Source organism: Ptychodera flava, chromosome 19, assembly GCF_041260155.1.
Source record: "Ptychodera flava strain L36383 chromosome 19, AS_Pfla_20210202, whole genome shotgun sequence".
Classification (NCBI taxonomy): Eukaryota; Metazoa; Hemichordata; class Enteropneusta; family Ptychoderidae; genus Ptychodera; species Ptychodera flava.
Window position 1 is genome coordinate 32,374,563 of NC_091946.1, and position 23,707 is coordinate 32,398,269.

The 23,707-nt window shown below is 39.0% G+C and overlaps 2 protein-coding genes across 2 annotated transcripts; both read right to left on the minus strand.

Moving 5' to 3' along the window:
* Positions 1-5,454: 5,454 nt before the first annotated feature.
* LOC139118161 (galanin receptor 2a-like) lies at positions 5,455-6,516 on the minus strand. Its single transcript, XM_070681454.1, has one exon. The coding sequence runs from the start codon at positions 6,514-6,516 to the stop codon at positions 5,455-5,457; it is 1,062 nt and encodes a 353-aa protein (XP_070537555.1).
* Positions 6,517-21,631: 15,115 nt separating this feature from the next.
* On the minus strand, positions 21,632-22,699 carry LOC139118162 (octopamine receptor beta-2R-like). Its single transcript, XM_070681455.1, has one exon. The coding sequence runs from the start codon at positions 22,697-22,699 to the stop codon at positions 21,632-21,634; it is 1,068 nt and encodes a 355-aa protein (XP_070537556.1).
* Between the last annotated feature and the right edge of the window lie 1,008 nt (positions 22,700-23,707).

A 23,707-nucleotide genomic window follows, 5' to 3' on the forward strand; every position in this document is an offset into this window, starting at 1 on the left:
ACATATTGCTTTACTACTCAATGCAGTGCCATTGTAAATAGTCAAGACACCATTTACCAGGAATTCCGGCCTTCTCTCCTCATAATCAAGTCAGTATTCAATATCGTCCGAGTATAGCTTTCACATTTTCAACACCGAACCTCCAATTACTTCACAAACGATAGGCGAGCGTGATCGTTACAGCAATTGTATGAAGGCTAACGTGTGGGCGCCGGAGCAGATTAAGTCGCCGAATTATTTTTGAACGAAAGCGCATGAAATAAGAAGCAGATTACAAAATGAAGACACGCTCCTGACATTTACACAGAAAGTCGAAAATATGGGTTGAAGAATATGAGACAGTGAAAATGCCATAGGGCAGTGTACACGTGCCACCTTTCATCTCTAGTAAGCTTAATGCTTCGTGAAATGTATTGCTGAGGCTCGATTCGGTTACAAATAAGCTTTGGTATCGAACACTTCCTATAATGACAAGACAGGACTTATTCTACTAAAACTACTGTGCTACACCCAAACACACACATATTAACACACACACACATAACATATATAAAACACACACACACACACACACACACACACACATATTATATATATATATATATATATATATATATATATATATATATATATATAACTTTGTTAAATATATAGAGAGATAAACTGATAAATACTTTTAAGATAGATAGATAGATAGATAGATAGATAGATAGATAGATAGATAGATAGATAGATAGATAGATATAGATAGATAGATAGATCAATATGGAGTAGATTTTTGCAGCCTATACCAAGCCTTTGTACATTTGTTTACTCAGTATCTGCGACTTTGTATATATAAGTAAGAAGCAAGGGGACTCTTTACCATTCTCTTTTAAAGTCAAGAAACAATCATGGGTCACCGTGCGAGGTTCGGTACTGCATATAAACAAAGTCCCTAAAGGACTGGAAAGAAATTAGCAGGGGAGGGTAGGTGTTTTTCGGGAAAATTTGACCCTTCAATAACGTTTTCAGGCAAAAAGTGACCCTCGGACCCTCCTTAATGCTCATGCATGAAGACATCCATCCCGGCGTGTCACAGTCTATATCAATAATTTCATAATTGACACATAATTTATCATTTGACCTTTTAAAGAATATGATTGAGATTTTCAAAAACTAACCTGTATGCAGGGTTTCAATAGATACCATGAAAAAAGGTCAGACTTAACGATTAATAATTCTATTGACTGCTTACAAATGGCAACTAATGAATGATGTCCGCGACGTTTGAATACATCTTTAGTTTTGTTTCTTTGTTGTATAGTCATTACTGTTATTGTTTGTCCAGAAATTAGTGTAGCCTAAACATGCGTGTCCGTCAACCGCTGTTTTTACTATAATTTCAAGGACTGAGTTTCGTGTCCTCTTTAGAATTCAGAGTATCGAGAATAGAACCGGCACAAGGCGACCTCAATTATAATATAATTCGGGCAAATTGAACTGCGTCAGCAGAACGTGATTTCAGCTATTAACAATGCTGAAGCGGCATATTACGAGATCACAACTTAAATAAGGCGGATCATCAAGCCATAAATGGTTATAGGGACCAGTAATGATCTTATCCAGCCATTATATCGATCAAGGTAGGGAAATTAAGTCCGTTATGTAGTCAACTCTCATCGTCAGCCTATTCAGCGATATGTTCACCAAAGCTTTTATGGGTGTCGGATTCTTGTAATCGTATCCGAAGAGATAATTCCGTGCACACAGCTGTGTCACTGAAATCCCGCTGATTCAAGGAGAACGAAAAGTTAGGAGTACCTTCGAATTACCCTTCGGTTGTTTATGGGGACATCCGATCTGTTACCCGATCTTAACCAGACCTCATGGGAGTAGCCTCTATGAGTAGACAATAAATCATCGCCCGACTACATAATTTATGCATATAATTATTCAAATTACTCAAAAACGCACGTGCAAATTTACACACAGTTAATGGAGCATTGTGTACCTATACAATAGTGTTTCCCTACTTGTTTTCTACAAAACAACAAACTTCCCTTTCATTTGTCGAGTGCCTTATAATTTCGATAATTTGTATTTTTGGACTAACCCTCGAAAATTGCTCTAATGGTAACAGAATAGCCTCATTTTTGTTTCATCGATAAAAATAAAGGTATGACAAAGAAATACATTAGGGCAATTTTCAAAGATGACGTGAACACGTGCAGGAAAAAAATCAATTCCTTGCAGCGCATGTGATATTAATTTTTACGGGTTGACTCATTGTTACGTAAAGTACTTCACCTACAACGATGTAAATTTGTCTCATATATGCCTGTATTTCTTAAAAACCTTCCGTTACTACACGATTGGGACAAAAATCCCCAACAATTTGGTAGGAGTGATTATCCGGCCGAATGCGAAAACTCTACAAAGGTCCGTTTGTATCAAATTATGCAAATATTTTACACCTAGTCTGATTCGCACCTTATTAGGAGTCTGCGCTACCCATCTGCCCTGGTCCCGAAGAACTCTAACCCTTCACCTCTCTTAAAGAGATGCGTAGCACAGTAACGTTCATTCTTTTACTGCGGTATAGATCGGACAAAGTCTAGCGGCAGTTTCTTTCACGTCAAAAATAATTTATGGGTTTGAACCAAGTTTTTATATATTTTAAAAACAATATTATCAGCATTTTGTCAGTATACTTGATTTGCTTCCCTTAAGGTAGAGTACGCCTTGGGAACAGATACTAGGACCATAAAAGTGTAACAGTACATTTTTGGTCTACCACTTTGGGGGCTCACTTTGAAGCTCGTGGAAGTAAATAAAGTTTGTACTGGCTTATTTATGTGAAATTCAAAAAAAATTATTTTTCTCAATAGAGTTACCACATGGGTGGCTGTCATTCTGAATTTCAAATGTCAGTAAATATTGGGTAAGTTGCTTCTGTGGTACCAAATTTTGCACAATGACCCCTGATTTTTGTTGTCGGTTTCTAAAAGGGGTGGTTTGAAGTTTCCCTTAGAAATGTTTTGGCAAAAGTTTAGGTCTTTCAATTTCGAGACGCTAACTACTTTAGATCTAGAACGAGATAAAATCTCATTAAATCAACTTAATTTTTTTATTTTTGTGGTTTGAGACCAGAAGCTCGTACAAAAATAACAAAATTGCAGTTTAGATGCAATGGCAATCTCTGACGTGTAGCAAGATGTCAACAATAACTCTACATTACAGAACTGGACATAGCGTTCGTATGATCCCAGAAATATACTTTTTCTGCCGTGCCGTAGCGCTGTGTCACATTGACATTCTTTTATTTCATTTTTTAAAGCCACGAATCAAAGTGAAAATGGCTGACGCGACTAGTCTCGAACGACGCACACTGGGATAAGAAAGAATACACTTTTGTTTCCTCTTAGCTTGGTGTATAATGGTTTAGATGTTAGATGATGATATAGCTGTTGTGTTGGTGAAAACAGCGAACAATATCCCTCAGCCGGAGGTATGAGCCGATTGCCGAGACAAATTGTCGTAAATAGATCGTTTCTCGGGATAACTAGTCGACACTAACGACTTTTGGTGTGAAACTCTTAACGCAGGTCAATTCTGTACAATGAACATGAATAAGCTACATCTTTTGGGCTTAACATAGAAGAAACAGCAACAGGCAGTATGTTTAAAATCTTTATTTTTACAATTAAGGTAGTTGGTCACAGTGATAATGTAAAACAGTCCTTCAGATTTTGAAATCATTGGTTCATATCAATCACCCTAGAATAACAGAATCATAAGACAGACGTTCCATGTATGATTAAATATTATATAATAAGATTATTGAATACATAATGTCTTAACAAGGTCTTTGCCAAGTTTTACATCACTCACTGAAATACCTATTACTACTATTTTACTTGACAGAAATTTTTATATAAATGTTTAAACATTCAAAAAATTTCAATATGTTTTCGTGAGATGTCGGTTGCCCTAAACTGGCTTCCTTTGATAAATATTTACTTCTTTAGTAGCTATAAGATGGACACAGTGATCAAAGAGAATGCTATTCAACCAAGCCATCACCTGTTCTATAAACGTGATAAAAGGTGCACGCTTTCCATCGGTCGTGAGACTTAGAACGTCTGCCAAAGCCATGACAGTTTAGTATAAATACTAGTACCAGAAAAATGTTCTGATAAATAAGTATAGTAAAAGTTGTGTAGGACCTCGAAGTAAGTCTTACAGGGGAAATCTTGGATCTATTGATGCGTCTTGCTACAGGAAAATAAAATAAGACACACGATTACCAAACGGACGCTCGTCAGCTCTTTCCATAAGCATAACCCAAACTAAGTTGTATTGATGAATTTTCCCTTTTTTGAAATCGCCCTGATACCATGGCAAGGACCCGGGTTAGCTAATGACGTTTTGGGATATTTCTCGCTGGACCTAACCGACAGGAGACTTACTTAACCCCTATTTCTAACCCTACCGCCAACCCAAGCCGGACTTATCAGTTGTCTGAGCTCTGGAATAGATGATGTCTGTGCTTGGCGAATGTCAAGGGCTAAATAGTAGAAATCTGGATGTGACAAGATTAGGTCTATTGGTCTTCAGTGCCATATTTTAACAATTTGAAGCCATTTTAAGATACATCATTGTAAATGTGATGAATATTGTCAGAGAGTGAGAGGGTATTTGCCTCTCTTGTAAAAGAAAAACAAAAAAAAAAACAAAAAAGGCAGTTTTCCAGGATAATTGCTCGATAAGGGTACCAGTAAATGACATACAAACGATTTCTTGACTAATCGAAAAAGTATATTAATGTGTTGATAATTGAAATACTACAATATATTACTATTATTTGTTAAACATGAGATACATGTAGTGCTGCAGTAAACTGCCAGTAGGTTGCTTAAAGGTGGAATGCGCCTTGGGGACAGATATTCGAAATCTGAAAATTATACAATAGATTTCTGATCTACCAATTGTTTGGGCTCATTTTTATGCTCTTGAAGTAAATAAAATTTCTATTTTTTAGATAAAATTTTTGCGAAAATCGAAATTTAATTTGTGTTCCAAAAGAGTTATTTAAACCAGTATACGGCGGCCATTTTGAATTGTCAAAATCGGCAAATTCATATTTATGGTATTTTGTTTCCCTTGTAAGTGTTTCTATCAAAATTTACACGGTGACCCCTGATTTTTATTGTCGATTTTAAAACAGACTGGTTGAAAGTTTCCTTGGAGGAACATTTGAGCAAAAGTTTCAGTCTGTCACTTTCGAGAGACATACTCAGTACCTTAAAATTATAGTCCAGACCAACATAGAATGGACGTGCCTTCCTTCCTGTCGTTAAAGTTCCTGCCACGAATCGTTTCCTTAAGTTGTAAAATTTTACAATTCCATCTTAACAAGTTATAGTGAGATATCCTACAAACCGTCTTGTGTCAATTATTGAAATAGGTGCTCTAGGTGATGCTGCTAACTGCGTTGGTGCGGCTGAATGCTCTTATGATACCGGCCCTGAATTGTTTATACTTCAGCGCATAGATGATGGGGTTGATGCAAGAGTTGAGGTAAGCCAGTGCAACTGTAGCCTCATGAACACGCTGGTTGATTGAGCTAAAAACTCCGAAGTTGATGAGGAGAAAGTAAAGCTGGTTCGGCGTCCAGCAAATGGCGAACGCTAAAAACACGAGGCACAGTGTTTTGTATACATTGCGACGCGCTCGATGAAGGCTCTTTGTTCGTTCGTCGAGTCCTTCCGTACGTTGCGAACTAGCCGTCGAAACCGATACGGTAGTAGGTGCCGCCGATGCGGGACGAAGCATCTTCGGCGGGCACAGCACGATGGCGATGTGTGTATATGCGAAAGCCATGGCAGCGAGGGGGATGAAATACTGTATGGAAAACGAGCAAATTCCGATGAAATGGCTGATTTCTGTAGATATTCTGATCTTTTTGCACTGCCCGTCAATCACACGGGTTCGTAGTATGGCGTAGGTTTGCCACGCGAATGCAAGAACCCAAGAAACCATTATCAGCGCTTTCGCTCTGCGCAGCGTGAAGTTCGCTACGTACTTCAGAGGATAAACTATAGCCAGGTATCTCTCAAAGGTCAGCACTACAAGACTGTAGGTTGACGCCAGAAGCGAACTCCACATCAGATAACGTGACGCCCAAAAGCGACAAACGAACTGATCGAAGACGGACGACTGGGAGTAGTAGGTCTTTCCCGGAATTCTGTGAATCGAGATGATCAAAACTGACGAGAAGAAGTCTACCGCTGCCTGGTTGACCACAAAGATGTTCGTCCGGGTCTGAAGAGCGGGCACGCGGGCGATTACAAAGCCAACAAACAAATTATCGATGATTCCGATCGCACCAATGACTACAATGGCGATTTTATAGCTGTCGCTATATCCCATAACCCAGCTGACACTTTTACTGGTTTCGCCTAAATCGGTGTCGTTACACGCCAGGCTTCCGTTCATGATGTAGTCTTGACAAGCGCTTGATGAATTAGCCATTTCCTAAGAATACAATAAAAGTTGAAGTTATTATTTGAAACATAGTTCTAGAAGCTGTTTTGTGTTTTCACTATTGTTGTTCTTTCTGTTAAACAATTGTTTCTTGTTCTGCTCACGAAATCATATTGAAATGTCACATTTCATTTGTTAACTATGGCAACGTATAGTGCGCGAATGTTGCGTTTTGACGTTAAACAACTGCAAAAAATGTGAACGTCAAAAATCATTTGCTGACTGCTATTTGACTTTTGTAGCGAAGAGTTTATAGGAATGTTAAAATTCTTCAAATTCTTTTCCTTGTCAATGCTTATCGTTACAGGGAACACAAAACTCAAACTTCAAATCACCATTTATAAAACCACCGTAAGTGTAAAAGCAAAACTTCTCTTGCTGGTTTGTGAAAGTGAGCATAGTTTATATCTGTGTGCTTTCTAAAGTCTAATATTCCCACGTGTTGGGAGGATCAAAATTGGTGTGAAATATTGAGAATCTAGAAATTCGACTCAAAAACTTTATGTTGAAATAGTTCGAAAATAACATATAAAATAGCATCATTCCACTTCCTTGACATATACTTAGTTCTTCTACTTCTATTTTTGAATGTCTCAGTGACTGCGAGCTTCTAATGGATTTGGTTAACCTCTCATGGATTGCAAAACAATCATAAATTATTGGTCAAGAAATCGAGAAAAGAAAGCAAAAAATGATGATGGTGATCTTTATGCCATAGTCATAATTTTTGCATGTTGTAGTGTTCAGAATTTAATGGAATCACGATTCGTCATCATTCGTCATCGTCATATATAGAACATGTCGTACGACTGAGATCGTTTGGCAACGGACGCATAGACACGTATTTGTATGTTATCCATAAACGATTTAGGAAAATGAATAAATTTTGACGAATGGTTTGCGAATAGCGATTTTCAACATACGAGAGAGAGAGAGAGAGAGAGAGAGAGAGAGAGAGAGAGAGAGAGAGAGAGAGAGAGAGAGTCAACGTACCGTATACGGTAACTTGGGTATTGTCGTGCAGAGCAACTCAGGACGTGATCTTATTCTCACTGATATGTATTCGAGGTGGTTTCAACGTCTTTCTTAAGTTCCGACCTTCCGAGGATAATCTGGCACTCTCCGTCTACGAGTGGAGACGCTTATATACCCGCTTTTCGTTCAACAATACTGAAGAATTATTTATTCCTCTATTTTTTCCTACGGCCCGGCATGATTTCCTGTACAGCCTGTAATGTAACACGTTGTCCTTTGGGCCGTAGCGTCTTATCATATGTTCAGTGATATAACAACGGTTGCTTTGCACCTCATACGGTCAATCCTAATGACGTCAGCAGGATATCACCTTCCGACTCTTGGGATTAAACGAGAAAGAGTATAATTTTAGACCCGCACCGATCGGTTTATAACTATAAATTTGACATTACACAAACGTTTAGAAGGACATTTCGAAACTGCAGAATGCGCATACGAAAATATTATTACCATTCTATTGTCTTGCGTTTTAAAACATTGATATGCATTTTGAGAACACTTTTAGCGCATTTTCTTTCGGTTTCACGATATAATATCTACAATTAGATTATAATAGTCGTGAGCACTATTATGTTTCGGAATTGCGAGCACTGTCTCCGATGGCAATACCGACAAACTGACGACCGTCCTTCTCATTAATCATCATACCAAAGAAAATGTCCTCTCTTTTAGTGAATTATATTTTTTGTCAGTAATCGGATTCGAGGAAGACTTTGTGCATCATTTCTCCGTCTTTAAGGTTGGATGTGCTCATGAGACATATACTTGTTACATATACTGTTTTGCAGTAAATTTTCTTGTCGTCTGCTGGTGTAAGCTCATCGTGGAGTGAATGGAGTTTCTGCCTTTTTTTGTATTTTTGTGAAAACGAAGCTTATAATTTTTCCCTATGGTGTTACCACAATGATGGCAGCCATTTTAAATTTCAAATGACGGTAAGATGTCGAGTAGTTTGTTTCTCTAGTCAAACATTTGCACGATGATCTCTGGTTTTCAACTTTTGATTTAAGAAGACAATCGTTTAAAGTTTCCACAAAGAACTTGAAGTTTGAGCAAAAAGCTTACGTCTTTCTGTTTTAGAGCTCATACTACCTTGAAGCACTACCTATCTGCAATGAAATCCATTGTGATTTTAAAACTGTGATTGGGTTGACTAATTTTGACTAGCAAAATGCAGATCAACATGGCACTGTCAAAACGATTTCTAACAGATTTATCACCATCGAAATCTGGCTTATATCTAGCAAGATGCAAAGCATTCACTCGTTTTAGCTGCTTGTATTTGAAGGAGATTATTGGTCACAAAATATCGTGCACATGTCTAGCAGATCCGCGTTTGACTGATCTCTCCAACTTTTCTATCCGCCTCAAAACAGAGTGTTTGAGCGTTTGCTCAGCAAAACTATACATCATTCATTAATTCATTAATTGATTATTTCATTGATCCATTGATTGATTGATTGATTCATTCATTCATTCATACTGTAAGAAAAGGCGAAAAAAGAGTCACCGAGCATATATGATACAAGAGAGACAAATAATCAAGAACAATCGATATTTGAAATTCGAAATGCCTGCTCTATATCCGGTGATAACTTTGTCGGAAAAAAATCAACTTTCGCTTTTCTCAACATTCAACACGGTCAACGTTCAAGAGATTTTGTCCTATCTCTATCCCATTTCTCGTATTATTGGAGAAAAGCATTGTGCAACTTTAAGGGTTTTAATATCTGAACCATAATAACATACACTGAGACAGCTAACAGACAGAACAAAGAAACAATAATTGAAAAAAAACCCGAAGACCTACTAGCGCCAAAGAGCCACGGCTCCCCTAACTAGCTGCAAAGCTGCCGCTTATACGTACTCCTTAACATACTGGAAATCCGTAGCGTACTTTGCAAGGATGATTGATTTTGATGCGAAGTATCACTACTTTTTACTTCCACGTATATTTTAAAAAGAATGAAAGTTACGTAAAGCTTCAAAAACAACTACATCGTTTCTTTAATGTCACAGTTGAATGAGCGCTTTGTAATTTCCTACGGGTATTTAATCCTCCCCCCCACCCCGCGCGCCAACATGACCCGATAAACAAATAAAATCATTTGATAAATAACTCACTCGTCAAGTAACAACGTCCGTCAAACAACATGTGACAATCCTGTCGACCTGTGTACATCGGGGGGAGGGTTATACGTACTGTATAACTACCTGCTTGAACTCTTTAACTCCAGTGAACTTGTCTGGTCAAAGACCCTAAGCGACCCCATGTCAACTCCAAATGCAGATAATTGTTCGTTTGTTTATTTTTTGTTTGTTTTGCTTGTTTTCTGGGGTTTTTTTGGCGATGACTAACCTTGTTTATAATGTCAGTTGAAACTTGGTGGAGATTATTTAACTGTCAAGTGGAATGCTTTGGTTACCCACGTATGAAGATAGTCCGTAAGGAAAGTAATACCCGATTCTGATTTTTCCTACATGCAGTCATGCTTGTTTAACTTTAGATTAAGATGTGAAAGATACATGACCATAACATTTTTTTACTCCTGGCATGTGTAAATTCAGGTGAGGAGAGAGCTTCAGAAAGCCGCGAGTTGAGTACTCGGCCGGCCGTGTGGGGCGTTTTTGGCGCCCGGTCCAAAAAATTGGCGGAATTTTTCGATTTTTCCTTGTAATTCAAATAAATAAATTCGCTTTGAAGTTCAAGATTTAAGTCAAGCATGTAATTGACCTTTTCTCAACATACAGCCGCCCAGCAGGTCAATCATTGGTTGAAAAGCTTCCAGAGGCAGGAATACGCCTCAATGAAAGACTTCAACTTTTTCTCAGACTTTTTTCAAGCCATTCTATTTCAAAATCACTAATAAAAATTGGGGGCCACCTTGCAAATTTTTGTACCAGAGAGAAAAATTACTCAAGATTTACCTATATTTTAAATACAAACTGGCCGCCAACTCTGAGTTAACTCTATGGAGAAAAAAATGAAATTTTCGATTTGCCAAAAAAACAAAGACGGTGAAAGGTTAGTATACATCAAGGACTTTAAAATGAACATCCAGAAGTGGAATGGTAGATCAGAAAAGAATTAAAAAGATTTGGGAGTCTGAGTAAATGTGCCCGGGACGCATTCTACCTTAATCCAATAAAAAATTGATAGTATTACATGTTTTCTAGATGACATTTAGATGCAAAACTGTCGGGCATCGGCATCGCAGATAGCTTCGGAAAATGCTGTCTTCTCAAGGAAACAGGGCCGAGTACTCGTCCGTGTGGGGGCGTTTTGGGCACCCCGACTTAAAAAAGAGAGTCCGCCAGAGCGGAGAAGGTTTCTAAATCGGCCGAATTTTCCCGTATTTTTCTCTTGAAATTCAAATAAATAAACTTGCTTTGAAGTCCAAGCTTTAGTTCAAGCTTATAAGTGACTTTTACTCTCCACCAGTGGTGGATCAGAAAAAAATTGAACAGATTTGAGAGTCCGAATAACCGTCCCCGCGGCGCATTCTATCTTTTATCAAATCAAACAACTGAGATTGTTACGTGCTTTCTTGAAGATGTTTCGTTGCGAAACTGTCGGGCATCGGCATCAATTTGTCGACATCCCCCGATTAATGAAGAATTGAAACAGCAAAGCATGGCCTGCCTCATTATGGTGAACGGTTGACCTAACCTTGCACCTCTGGCGAATCCCTCTATATAGAGCAAGCCAATCATGACATAAGTCTGGATGTACCAATATCGTATTTCGGGTAAAACTCGTCGAACAAGTTCTTTTGAAAGCCTTAATTCTCGTATGCAAAACATTACTTGATGTGATATGTTTTCCTTCATGCCATGATCATATGACGGGCATTATCTACAAACACCAATCGTGTGCTTTCAAAAAATCTTGTCTACGTATGAAATTGTGGCACCCTTGTTATGCACACTTTCCTAAGTTTGTGATAGTCAATTGTTGATAAGCGATGTGATACCTGTTCATTTTCCAATAGCCATATATTCATCACAGACACTACTGACTCATGTTAAAGGGAGTTGATCGTCGGAACTGCGCATGTGCGACTTTCTTTGAACGAACAATGTATTTCACGCACTATATATAGATGCATGATGTCAAAATAGCTGCAACATTTAAAATTTACGATGTGCATTATGACAAACATGTTTTAACTTCCATCAATCGCCGTATTTACATCGGTCGTAGGGGTCCCTAGCGACCTTTTAGCGCATTTCCGGCATGTCAACTGCCTCCCTTTAATAACAATGTTAGGGAATGTTGGCAAGTGCTAATCTATGCAGGGTCGATTTTTACTGATGCTGAGAGGTAGTCAACCGTCCGAGTTCGAAAACTGATAGAAAATGAGTTTTTCGTGAAAATTTACAATTGAAAGGAATGCTTAATGAAATTAGAAGTTTAGAGAGAAAGTTGAAGCCGTTCACAAGTGCTCTGAACATTTAATTTTCCCCTCCCGCCCCAAGGAGACCCCTTTCTAAACTCTTTACCAGGAAAACTCTTCGCTTACCCTCTTCCAACCAAACTACCCTTTGCTACCCTCGCGATCTTGCCCTCGGCATACGCTGCAAACAGGCTGACTAAGACTACCTTCAAAATTGCGCTCTGGACAAAGGAATAAATTTACCCGCCCCATTCTCCAGAACTCTCCTTAGCTGCTAATGCAAACAAGAGGGAAACTGCCCGTCCTCCATCCTCCAAGAAAACAGGTTTGAACACGTTTTATAACAATGTTGCTGAGTGTGCACCTCGGAGTCACCGTGAGCATATCCAAAGTTATCGTAGCCTTTGGTCATATGGCACCAGCAAGCACGTGACGCTGGTGAGCACACTCAACAACTCTTTAACTTGAACATGTTGGTGTTGTCGAAATGATTTTACAAGCAAACAAATATTTTTCTCAACAATTATGGGCATTCATTAGTATTCAGAACTATATATCGAAGTTTTTTCAGGTGTCAATGTTCAGAAGTCACGTGGTGGGGCTAAAGACAGGGCCTTCATCATGCTGAAGTGCCTTTTATTCATCTCTTCCACCAATACTTCTAGTGAATGTGACCAACTCTCTGTTCTTGCAGTAAATTTATACTTCGAAACGCACTCTCAGCTTCTTGCTTTTTTTTCTATTGAAAGGTATTATGACCGTCAAGGCATTTGTTTGTCAGTTTCGGAGTTGTCAATTACACATCCTTCAATGTATCAATTTCCGATCGTACTTATGATTTAAGAAAATTACTAAGGAGTGATCACTTCCATCCAAGACACTGCCGTATTGATTTATGTCTAATTGGACTGATGAACAAACATTATAAAGTCATATGTTTGTACCTCACTTTGAGGTGCCATACAATTCGATATGGTCACATAGCCCTTTTGCAGTGGTTCCATTCGACGTTTCACCGAGTTATGAGTAGATGCTCAGAATTCGTCAACACAACCCTTTCAAACTTTGCACTTTCCAATTGTTCGCCATGATTCAACATGCACGTACCTTTGTTTTCTCAAAACGTGACCCGTGCACTTTGTTATTTCGTTGCTAATTTAAACTCACCGAGGCTTTAGCGATTATCTCGTGGTACTTACATGTGATGTCAACCATTGAAAGAGGAACAGGCAAGAAAAACCCGCCGAAACATCCTGTTGTCACGAAGACGCTGCAGGCATGTGGCATTTAAATATGATAGAAGGATGAAAAGTGCATTTTACAAGGGATGTGCGTCACCTGTAAAAATTTAACGCGACAAGATAACTGCCTATAGGGTATTTTATGTGTAAGCTTTGGATAAACAGTAAATTCGTTGCTAAATGTGGGCTTTGGATAAAAAATAAACCCGTGGGCTCAAAGAGTACTCCAATACATTTACATGCATTGGGAACGACAAGCAAAACTCCCGCAGAAAAAAAATCGGAACTAAAGCGATAATCGCCGTTACAAACTCTTTGGTTCTTTTTTGTGTTCACCGAGATTCTTCGAGTCGCTGAATTTCCATTCGACGACGCATACGGTCGCAAAATTCTATTTCTGCTTTCTCCTTTTTGGATACTAAAACTGAGGAGAAAAACAACTCGTAAAAGCTAGAATACAAATGTTGATATAATAATGTACATGTATTGTTGTATTAAATGAACAAGGAAACTTGCACTAAAGGGAGGCTGTCGTCGGAACTCTGCTCAAAAGTTGCCGGGGACCCCTACGACCGATGTAAACACTGTATCTAGGGTACGTTGGCGATTGATGAAAGTTAAAACATGTTTGTTAACAATGAATATCGTAAACTTTAAATGTTGCAGCTATGTTGACTTGATGCATCTAGATATCATGCATGAAATACATTGTTTGCAAGCAAGAAAGTCGCACACGCGCAGTTCCGACGACAACCTCCCTTTAATACCTCTATGGAAAGGCATGACAACAATTACGAGCTGCAACTGTTACAATATTCTGTATTCCCGAGCTTATCCATTGTATTCAAACGAATTCAACGTCAAAATAGAAAGACAGGATTAGAAAACAGTAATTTTCATTCATAGTCTCCGTCGTTGTTTTTTTCTGTTAGTATCAATCATAATTCATTCTACAAACAGTAATTTTTTTGAAGATATCGGTCAATATTCTTGTTTCTGTTGCCTCCAAAGTAGCAGATATATTGTATCACAGTCAGATCGATCTCACTTCGGGCATCAAAATTGAAGTATTCCGGTTTTTGTCTTTTTCTTTCAGAGTACAAAGTATTTGTTGGTTCAGCACTTGTTCTCAGATTACACCTAGGGGCATCAAAACTTTGTATCACCCATACTTAGGGGGCAACCCTCTCGTACCCTTCTTCAGGAAATGTTTTAGTCTGGCAGAGACCCTGCGATTCGCGTTCTTCCCTGTTGAACACGCGCGCGCCCTTCAGAGACGCGACGCGAATCCCAGGGTCTGGACGTTCTTGCAAGCGACCGGTCGGATTTCTGCCTGATCCGGGTACTTTACAGAACTCTACGCATCCGTCAATCAAAAACAAATGACAAGTACCATAGCCAAATAAAATGTAAAATGAAAAATAAAAACATACCGCGTATATAGGTCTACCAGTTTCTAGAATATATTCTCTCCACCCCGTTAGATAGGTGTTTCTTTAGACGTCACTGCCCTTATGAATATTCATATCCTTGCAAGAACCGACAGTCGCTGTGTCTGGCAGCGCGTGCTCACAGCTGCACAGCGTAGCCTTCGAATGCAGGCCCATCGTGGGCGCGCACAAAACAAGGCACAGCGACTGTGGAGAGTCTAGAAATGTTTAAGCTTAATTCTGTGAAAATAGAACACAGTTTCAGCAGTTGTATTTTTAAGATTGTACCTTGAGGCATCAAAACATTGCCATACGAAAGAGGATACCCCTCTGACACTCACCCTCCCGTATGTGAGGGGGCAACCCTCTCGTACCCTGGCCCAGAAATATTCAGGTTCTTTCTATGAGCGTGAAAATAGAACATATTTCAGCAGTGGTCTTTTTTGAGATTGCGCCTAGAGTCATCAAAATATTTGAAATTTGCCATACAAAGGGGAGACCCCCTGTGACACCATTCCTCCCTGTAATTACTCTCCTTTTTTGTCTTTGCCTTTGAAAATGTAACACATTTTCAAATTACTGGCTGTCAAAGATTACACCAAAGGGCATCAAATTTTGTTTTCACACAGTGTGGTTTACATTTTTCAAAGTTATCGGACGACAGAGGATATCTCCAATTCTCTCCTCTCGCCATTGGCTCACTCGGTTTTTCTCCGTCTATACCATACATTCTCTGCCAGACATGCCGGAAAATGCCAAGAGAGTTTGACCGGTTAAGAAGGGCTTGACTACGCAGTTTCTGCGTAGTGAAGCTTCATTACGTATTCATGGTGACCCCTGGCCAGCTGTCAATAACTTTGGGGGCTTTTGTCTTTTGGCCTGCTTTGCATATGCGTCGTTGGACACGACCTGCCAATCACCCAGGTAGTCAATTAAACTGTTAATTGACTGTTTACCGACCCAATTAACACTATCCAGCAGTATCAGTCATATTTTAATCGCGTGGCCCGGGTGGGCACAACGTAGGAACGCGTGTATTTCTATGTGTACGTTTCACTTGTGGTGTTGTTTGTACCATCGTGTGTTTGAAGTCCTTGTTTCACCCACCGTCCCTCCACCCACGGTGTTTCACCTACAGCATTACCTTCAAGGTGACAGGCTTACTATTAATGTTCAGTATCATTGCACCGAGTTCTGCCCACGGTGAAAACCACCTGTTTGCCTACTAATTACTGCCCGTCGCTGCCCGTCCTGAATGTAGCCTATCTATAGCTACAGTAATCACATAAATCATTTATCAGTTTTGATATATGCTCCTAAATTTTAAGTTTGATCAAAATCGAGACCACATTCAAGGGCTATGCAGACTGTCCATGTACGCACACACAGTGACAAGAAGGCGGCAAACACCTACTCACCAAGCACATCGAATCGGCGAAAAGAAGCATAAAAAAGCTAGGCTCATCGCCAAAACAAACGCGCCAAGCGCTAACAAAAACCCATACCAAGCGGCCCTTTTCAGGGCCACCAAATACTCCAAAAAGGGAACTACCAAAAAATACGATAAAATGACATAGAACACACAAACACTTAAAAGAAATAACAAAAATCGTACACATATCAAACAACTGAAACACAACATTAAATACAACATAAACAATCACAGTAACGTAACAGAAAACATGGCCGTGGAAATAAATCAGCTATTTCCAAAGAAAAGCCGACAACAATATGAAATTCAACAACAACCTATCATCGCTCAAACTATGAAACTCCGAAAAATAGTACTAGGCAAAAGCCTTAAAATTCATTCGGACACCAACAAAACCAAACCGAATAAAACCACCTCAGGATTTCAACAAATAAAGTCGTATAATGTGACTACGCTACATCGTGAGACACAAACAATCGCAACAACACCAATTCAAAGAAAAGTCAAATTGGACTCCATGAACAACAAAAAAACAAAAACTTGAAAGCTATCTGAAGCTTCTAAACTCGCACTTCTAGAGATACCCTTTCAAACAAGGAAACAAAACATGTCGCGTGCCAAAGAATCGCGATAAACCAGCTTGCAAACATTGGACAAATTTGGGAAAATAACCCTTCGACAAGGGTCGGTTTTCGTTATTGTCAACACAAACGATTACGTACTCGAATGCGAAAGGCAATTACGTAACACTCAGTATTATACACAACAAGTCAGAACAAACAGTAAACAAAGTAAACGAACTATTAATTAAAATGTACGAGAACAAGCACATCAACCAGGATACTTGTAAGTATCTTGATCCAATAAACATAAAATCCGTCCCCCGCAGTGGTACTTATTGCCTAAAAATTCACAAACCTCCGCAAAAATCTAAAGACACACCAGTCAAAACAAAATTTACCGAAGTAAAGAAATATAGAACAAACAAACCGAACCACCAAACGGACTCACAACGTGACCAAACAATTAATATACTTGCCTCGCTAATCGGAAAGCAAGACCACTAAAATGCATTAAAATAAATTTTCACAAACACAAACTAAGGAAAGAATCTACACTGCGACTGATGAGAAACCACACTCGGGTTTCGAAACGCAAGCGTCAAAGGGCGACTCTATCAACTTTTGTAACAACATAGGTCCGGCTGCGTCTCGCCATAAGCTTTCCCCACACAAACAAAACATTACCGTACACACTAATCCAAACTTCTCTACAAATATCCAAAGCGAAACAAACATTTCACTAACACAAACAATCGGATAAGAATGTAGGAACACATTTTCGAAACGAATCAAACACAAACTCGACACAAAAACATTTAGGATAGTTAGGTGGGGAGCCTGTTTCACATTTTTTACATCTCGCTATACTGTCTATGATTCTAAAAATAAAGTCATCTGCCACTTTTCTGTATACGCGGTTTGGCAAAACTCATCTATTCAATCGAAAGTCGGGCGATTTCATGGTTCTTTGGGGCACTAAGTGTACGTCGAGCTTAAGGAATGTAGTTACATTCGCGATGTTTTATTCGAAAATTATTTATTCCTTAAAGGGCAAATGCACATAATTTATGCTGTTGGAAATACTGGCCGCTCATAAACAAGACAATAAACTCAATATGTGCATCTTTACTTATATTGTCAAAGTACCACCGACACCCACAAAAAACCAAATGGTTCAGTCCAGGTATTTGCAACTCTGCCATCCGACTGGTCACGTGGGTGGAGGGACGGTGGACTGGTCAACAGGAAATCAACCATAGGTGTCTTTTGGCACGTGTATACGCCAGTCACCTAGGCGACGGTAATCTGCACAACTTATCACCATCGGGAAGGTACTCCTCCCCATATACCACTGGTGATCCCACCCTAAAGGCACTGCGTCATTCGACCAAGCATTGTTATTGTAATTTCCTGCATAAAATTAACAGCGAGGTCAACCGGTCAAACTCTCTTGGCATTTTCTCCCAGAAAAATTGTATTGAAAATCAATATGTATGTATGTATGTATGTATGTATGTATGTATGTATGTATGTATGTATGTATGTATGTATGTATGTATGTATGTATGTATGTATGTATGTATGTATGTATGTATGTATGTATGTAGCAATGGTATATCCAAGGGTAGGACCTGGATGTTGGTGTCTATCATTCGTGGACTGTCGCACGTTGACGTCAACGGTATCCAAGCAAAAAAGAGTGCTCTTGTCGGACACTGAACACTTGAGTTTGCCATCATATTAGATTTAATCAGTCACCTGGTCAAATTTAGATTAAGGTTTATTGTCACTTTTTGTTAATAGACTAATTTTTATCACTGCTCTCCGTAGTTAAAAAGATGACTTTACCTTGCTGAGTACTTAGAGACCGTGTCTTCTGTTTTGACCAGCTTTTAGCCAGTTTAATAAAACCGAGAGTAACGAAGGGTCATAGCAGTATGTATCTATTATGTGTACATGTACTTTATATGTTGAGTGCACGAGTACGGAAATGGGGCAAACAGTTCTAGGCTTGCTTGGCAGCTTTCCAGAATAATTTAATCAATATGCTTTAGCTCTCGTTTGTACTTTAAAAATCTATAGGAAACCAGTTATGACTCATTTAACCAACGGCGATAATCGAGTCAAAGAAGTTAAGGCAAAACAAGGAAACATGTGTGTTTCTAGTAACCCGACCTACCCTAGAAAAGTCGGCCGACCCTAGACTTTCTTTTAAGCATTTTCAAATAATCTTAGTAAATTCTCTAAATTTTCCCGTACTTTATGAGTCTCAACCAACAAAAAGAAAACGAAAAAGAAAAAAATTCCTTCGTCCTACCAACCCTAGTTTTCGGAGGCATTTTACTGGAAACATAAATTGTTTTTGAAGAATTGGGTAAAACCAAGTACATAACTTAGGTTTAACTGTCTCTGTCTGTCTGGCTGTCTGTCTGTCTGTCTAGCAACCGATCGATCGGTCTGGACCTGTCATGTTTAGTTTTTGTAAGCCATAATAAAAGTTAAAAACCTCTGTCAAGTCAACATTTATTCGCTGCATTTCGAAGGAACCGAGACTCCTCATTGACAATAAAATGTTAACACTATTGGAACTAATTTGGGATAGTTGGATAGTGAAGTAATGTCTGTTTAATCTGCAAATGTAAGCTTATCTGCTTTTCTTTTTATATTATACACTTGATTTTATGAGTAATTTATAATATTGCAACATTAAGCTATAGGACATGCACCTAACATTTTTGAGAAATTTGAAAAATATGAAGATCCAATTATCTCAAATTAGTTCCAATCGTGTTTGTTTTGTTTTTTCTCAAACGTGCTTTGTGTTTTACTTTTTCTTAGAGCCCCTTTGTCTCAAAACGTTGAGTGCGCCAACTCACAAATAAACCCGTTGCCGCTAAGCACTGAATTAAGGTATTGGAGGCAATAGCTCTTTTGGTGTTTTTTTCAAGATATGCTACATTCTTCTTTTTCGCAGACTACCATCAGGTTTGGCCTGCCTGAATTCCTGCACTCAAGACGCTCGGTGAGGGCGCTGTAGGCCATACAATATACGTAAATTGTGCTGTTCACAACACTTTTTTAGTAAATACCTAGACTCTACTCAAATTGTAGTCACTAACACTTTAGGTTGTCTAAATGCAACATGGCCAGTTTTCCCTATTTTAATTAGTTCTATCGAACATTTGTACGAGGTTTATAAAAACAAATTGACAGATGATTCTTTTACATATGATCAGTATGTATTGCCTGTTGAAAGTTTGAATTCTACGATCAAATGCAAAAATGGGAAAGTGTATCCGTATGTGGAAACTCAGGCCATTATGTGGAATTTAAAATAAATACTAATATGCATGAAGATTTGATGTTTGTTTCAATTTGCTATCATTGTTGTCTTATATTTCAGACTTATCACTGGTTTATATTACTCATCCTTGCCAACATTGGCAACGTGATGTTCTAGTTATTGGATCTAGCCCATTATTGGTAAATATTTTTTTTTTAATTTTTATATTTTATGTGACATTGTAACTGTTAAAATTATAATTTGTATTATTACTCTTCAGAGAGATGAACAGATTTTAGAGGACTTCCTGAAGGAAATCAACGCAAAAAAGAAGAAAAGGCAAAAACCAGCTACAAGCAGATGTCAGTCAAATGCACCAGTGGCTACTGATGATGGCAGATTTGTCATCAACCAAAAGCCTATGAGTGTCGCGAAGTCAAAACGAGTCAGAAAAGTGTACTGATGTATGACTCTTAGAATGTAAACACCACTTTAAAATATGTTTAAATTTTATATAGTTTGACACTCCTGTTCCAAAGTCAGCAGTTTCTTTCAGACTCTGATGTGTTAATATATGTGAAAACAATATTATAATTCAGCATTGACCTGACTCAAATATTACGTCTCCCTCTCCTGGATTTTGTAAGTAAGGGGGTATTTTGAGTCGTATTTTCTCCCATATTTCTCAAAATAAGGGGGGTTTTTTGTTGAAAAATCCCAGATTAGGGGTATCTTGAAATTTTGTGGAACGAGCATGGATGCCCATGCTCTCTGAGAGTGTCACCGCCGCCTCAGCTACCGTTCGGTCATACACAGCACTGTACCTCCATGGAGATCGTATCGCGGTATCACGTTGATCGTAAGTTTTCATTCAATCAAGGTGATGAAATAAATGCTGACCAGCACTAATAATGTACCAACCCTAACCATCGTTGCTGTGAGGGCCCTCACTTCAAGCCCTCACATTCGCTCGCGCTTCGGCACCGCATTTGTCAATTTCCGGTACGGATCGCTTGAACTGTCTTTTAAAGCAGACAATGCGACTGATTTTGAATCGTGACATCGGTACCTCATCCATTGAAATGTTTACACTTCTACAATGGTATCCGCTATCCTAACGCTATAAGTACAATCTGGTAGTGTCTGTTCACGAGGCTATTTCACAGTGTGGCCTGTCTCCTCCATACATCCGGGATATGATAACAAAGTAAGATCCACAAGATCTTTAATATCTGTTTGTAATAAAGCTCTACAAGTTCCATTTGCTAGAACCGAATTATTAAAGCAGTCTTTTCGAGTAATTACCTGTACAAAGATTTGCCTACAGCAATATGAAGCTGTGCAAGCGTTAGAGTTTTTAAGCAGGCTTGTTACAAATTTTATCGACAAAGCTTTTTATACACTTTAACATGAAACCTGTCTGTGTTGTAATGTTGTTGTTATCCCTGTACATTGTCTTCTTTGTATAATTTTTTTGTGCTGGACCCTTATGAAAAGAGGCGTATACCAATCAAGGCTATTGAGTTGAAATAAAGTTTCTTGTTGTTGTATTGTTATAAGATACTTATTTCATAAAATTGTAGAGGATTTTTTAAAAATACGAATTTTAGTTAGGTAAATCGCATAACCTTATCATTAATTAAATCTGTGCTTTTAAAACAATAATGATTCTAAGATAAAACTAACATTCGGCCAATGGTCTCGAAGTTGTCGCGATCGAGTTTACGGCATGCCATGAGATAAGTCCCCAACACTGTTATTGCTGCAGAGGGCACGTTTTAAGCCGGCACGGAAACTTCGATACTTCAACGCATAGATTATAGGGTTTACACAGGAGTTACAGTAACCCATCACGACCGTAATTTCGTGAGCTTTCCAACTGAATTTACCGAAGAAATCCAGAACATAGAACATAAAATACACTTGGTTGGGAGTCCAGCAGATGACAAAGGCGAAGAAAACAAGACACAGGGTCTTGAAGACATTTCTTCTGGCCTTCTTGAAGGAAGCGGCCTGCATGTTGTTTACTGGACTGCTCTGTTGTGCGGCAGTGTTGGCGTTTGAAGGTCTTGGCACAGAAGCATTGGCGTCTGTTGGTCTTGAGGCGGAAGCTGGGGCAAGAATTTGTTTCTTATCATCACCTAGAATCAATGCTATGTGTATATATGCAAACAGCATGAACGACAGCGGTAAGAAATACTGAGTTAAAAAGACGAAAGTGGACAGCGCTGTACTTGGTCCCTTTGGGAGTTGTATTCGATAGCATATGCCGCTAGGTGATACATCTCTTATGAAGAACGGGTATGTAGAGACGATGAAGGCGGAACACCAGACTGTAGCTATGATTGCCCAAACCTTCCTGGCGGTAAAACTGGCGATGTATCGTAGGGGATAAACGATCGCAAAGTATCTCTCGAAGGTCATGGCGACCAGACTGTAAGTAGACGCTGTGAAGCAAGACCAGAGAAGATATCGAGATTTCCAGATGCGGCACAGAACCTGGCCGCCGACGCCATGGTAACTCGTCGGATCGATGAGGTGATTGACGGCGATCAGGAACGAAGCCAGTGAATCGACCACCGCCTGGTTGACGACGAAAGCGTTCGTCATCGTTCGCAAGGCACGGACCCGGTAGACCACGTAGCAGACGATAAGATTGTCGAACATTCCGATCACGGATATCACTATGACCACCTTCTGAAAAGTATCACCAAAGCTGTAATGGCCACCCCCAGAGTGGGTACCGTTAGAAATCCCATCGGTGTAGCTGTCGTTAAATCCAACATCCATTTTTTTCGACTCGTTTCAAATCTTTCTTTTCCTGTAAAATCCGAAATGATGTCGAGCTAGGTACATGTATTTTTCAGGGAGACATAAAAGAGATAGAGAGAGACTGGGAAGCGGAGAGAGAGAAAAAAAGATAGGGATCTTAAGAAGGACTCGAAGGGTGGATGCAGATATGGATGGAATTGAGGACTGACGCTCGTAGATAATATATTTAAGTTTCTTCCCTATTTTAATACAACTTAAATAATGAACACTTTAGGGAATCGCTTTTAAAGGCGTCTTTAAATGCAACGACTTATTTTTTTAAAAAAAGGATGCTATTAACTTCAATATATGGTACAACCATTTTCAGTAATAGAGCGCGAAGCCACTGCAGTGAACTGCAATAAAACTGCTAACACTAATTAGTTTCAGCTGTAGCCAGCTGGCAAAGTTGACAACATTGTATGCCCCATGCAGACAGTTTGTCTGGGAAGTTGAAATAAGAAAGATTTGTACATGGACCAGTGCGTGGTAATGTTACATTGTATCTTAATCTTGAACACAGGGTGCCAATCGTAAACTCTCATTTACAACTCGAGCCTCAGACAGAGCTAGTTTTGCCTTTGTACAAGCAGACTTTTTGGTCTTTATCAAGTAGCCTTGTTCAACACCAAAGTGGCCACGGCTACAGCTGAAACTAATTAGTGTAAGCAGTTTTATTGCAGTTCACTGCAGTGGCTTCGCGCTCTATTACTGAAAATGGTAGTAATTTGAAACTATCGTTGTAATGGTATGCGTTTTTTGAGTACAGAAAACACCACTAAAGAAATCTATATTTTCATGCAAAGTTGTCGGTTATATGATCATGCGGGGCGTATTTACAGAAAGAAAATGGCAGGGGAAGGGATAAAATAAATTTTTGGAACAAAAACGCGAGGAAAATACAAACTCATCAGATGTAATCAATACGGTGGCAGCGCAAACGCGATAATATTTTCCCGACAATTCGTTGACAGTAGCTTTGCTCAG

Excerpts from the sequence above, each read along its gene's own strand:
- LOC139118161 (XM_070681454.1), bottom strand. The coding sequence starts at position 6,516 with ATGGCTAATTCATCAAGCGCTTGTCAAGACTACATCATGAACGGAAGC.
- LOC139118162 (XM_070681455.1), bottom strand. The coding sequence starts at position 22,699 with ATGGATGTTGGATTTAACGACAGCTACACCGATGGGATTTCTAACGGT.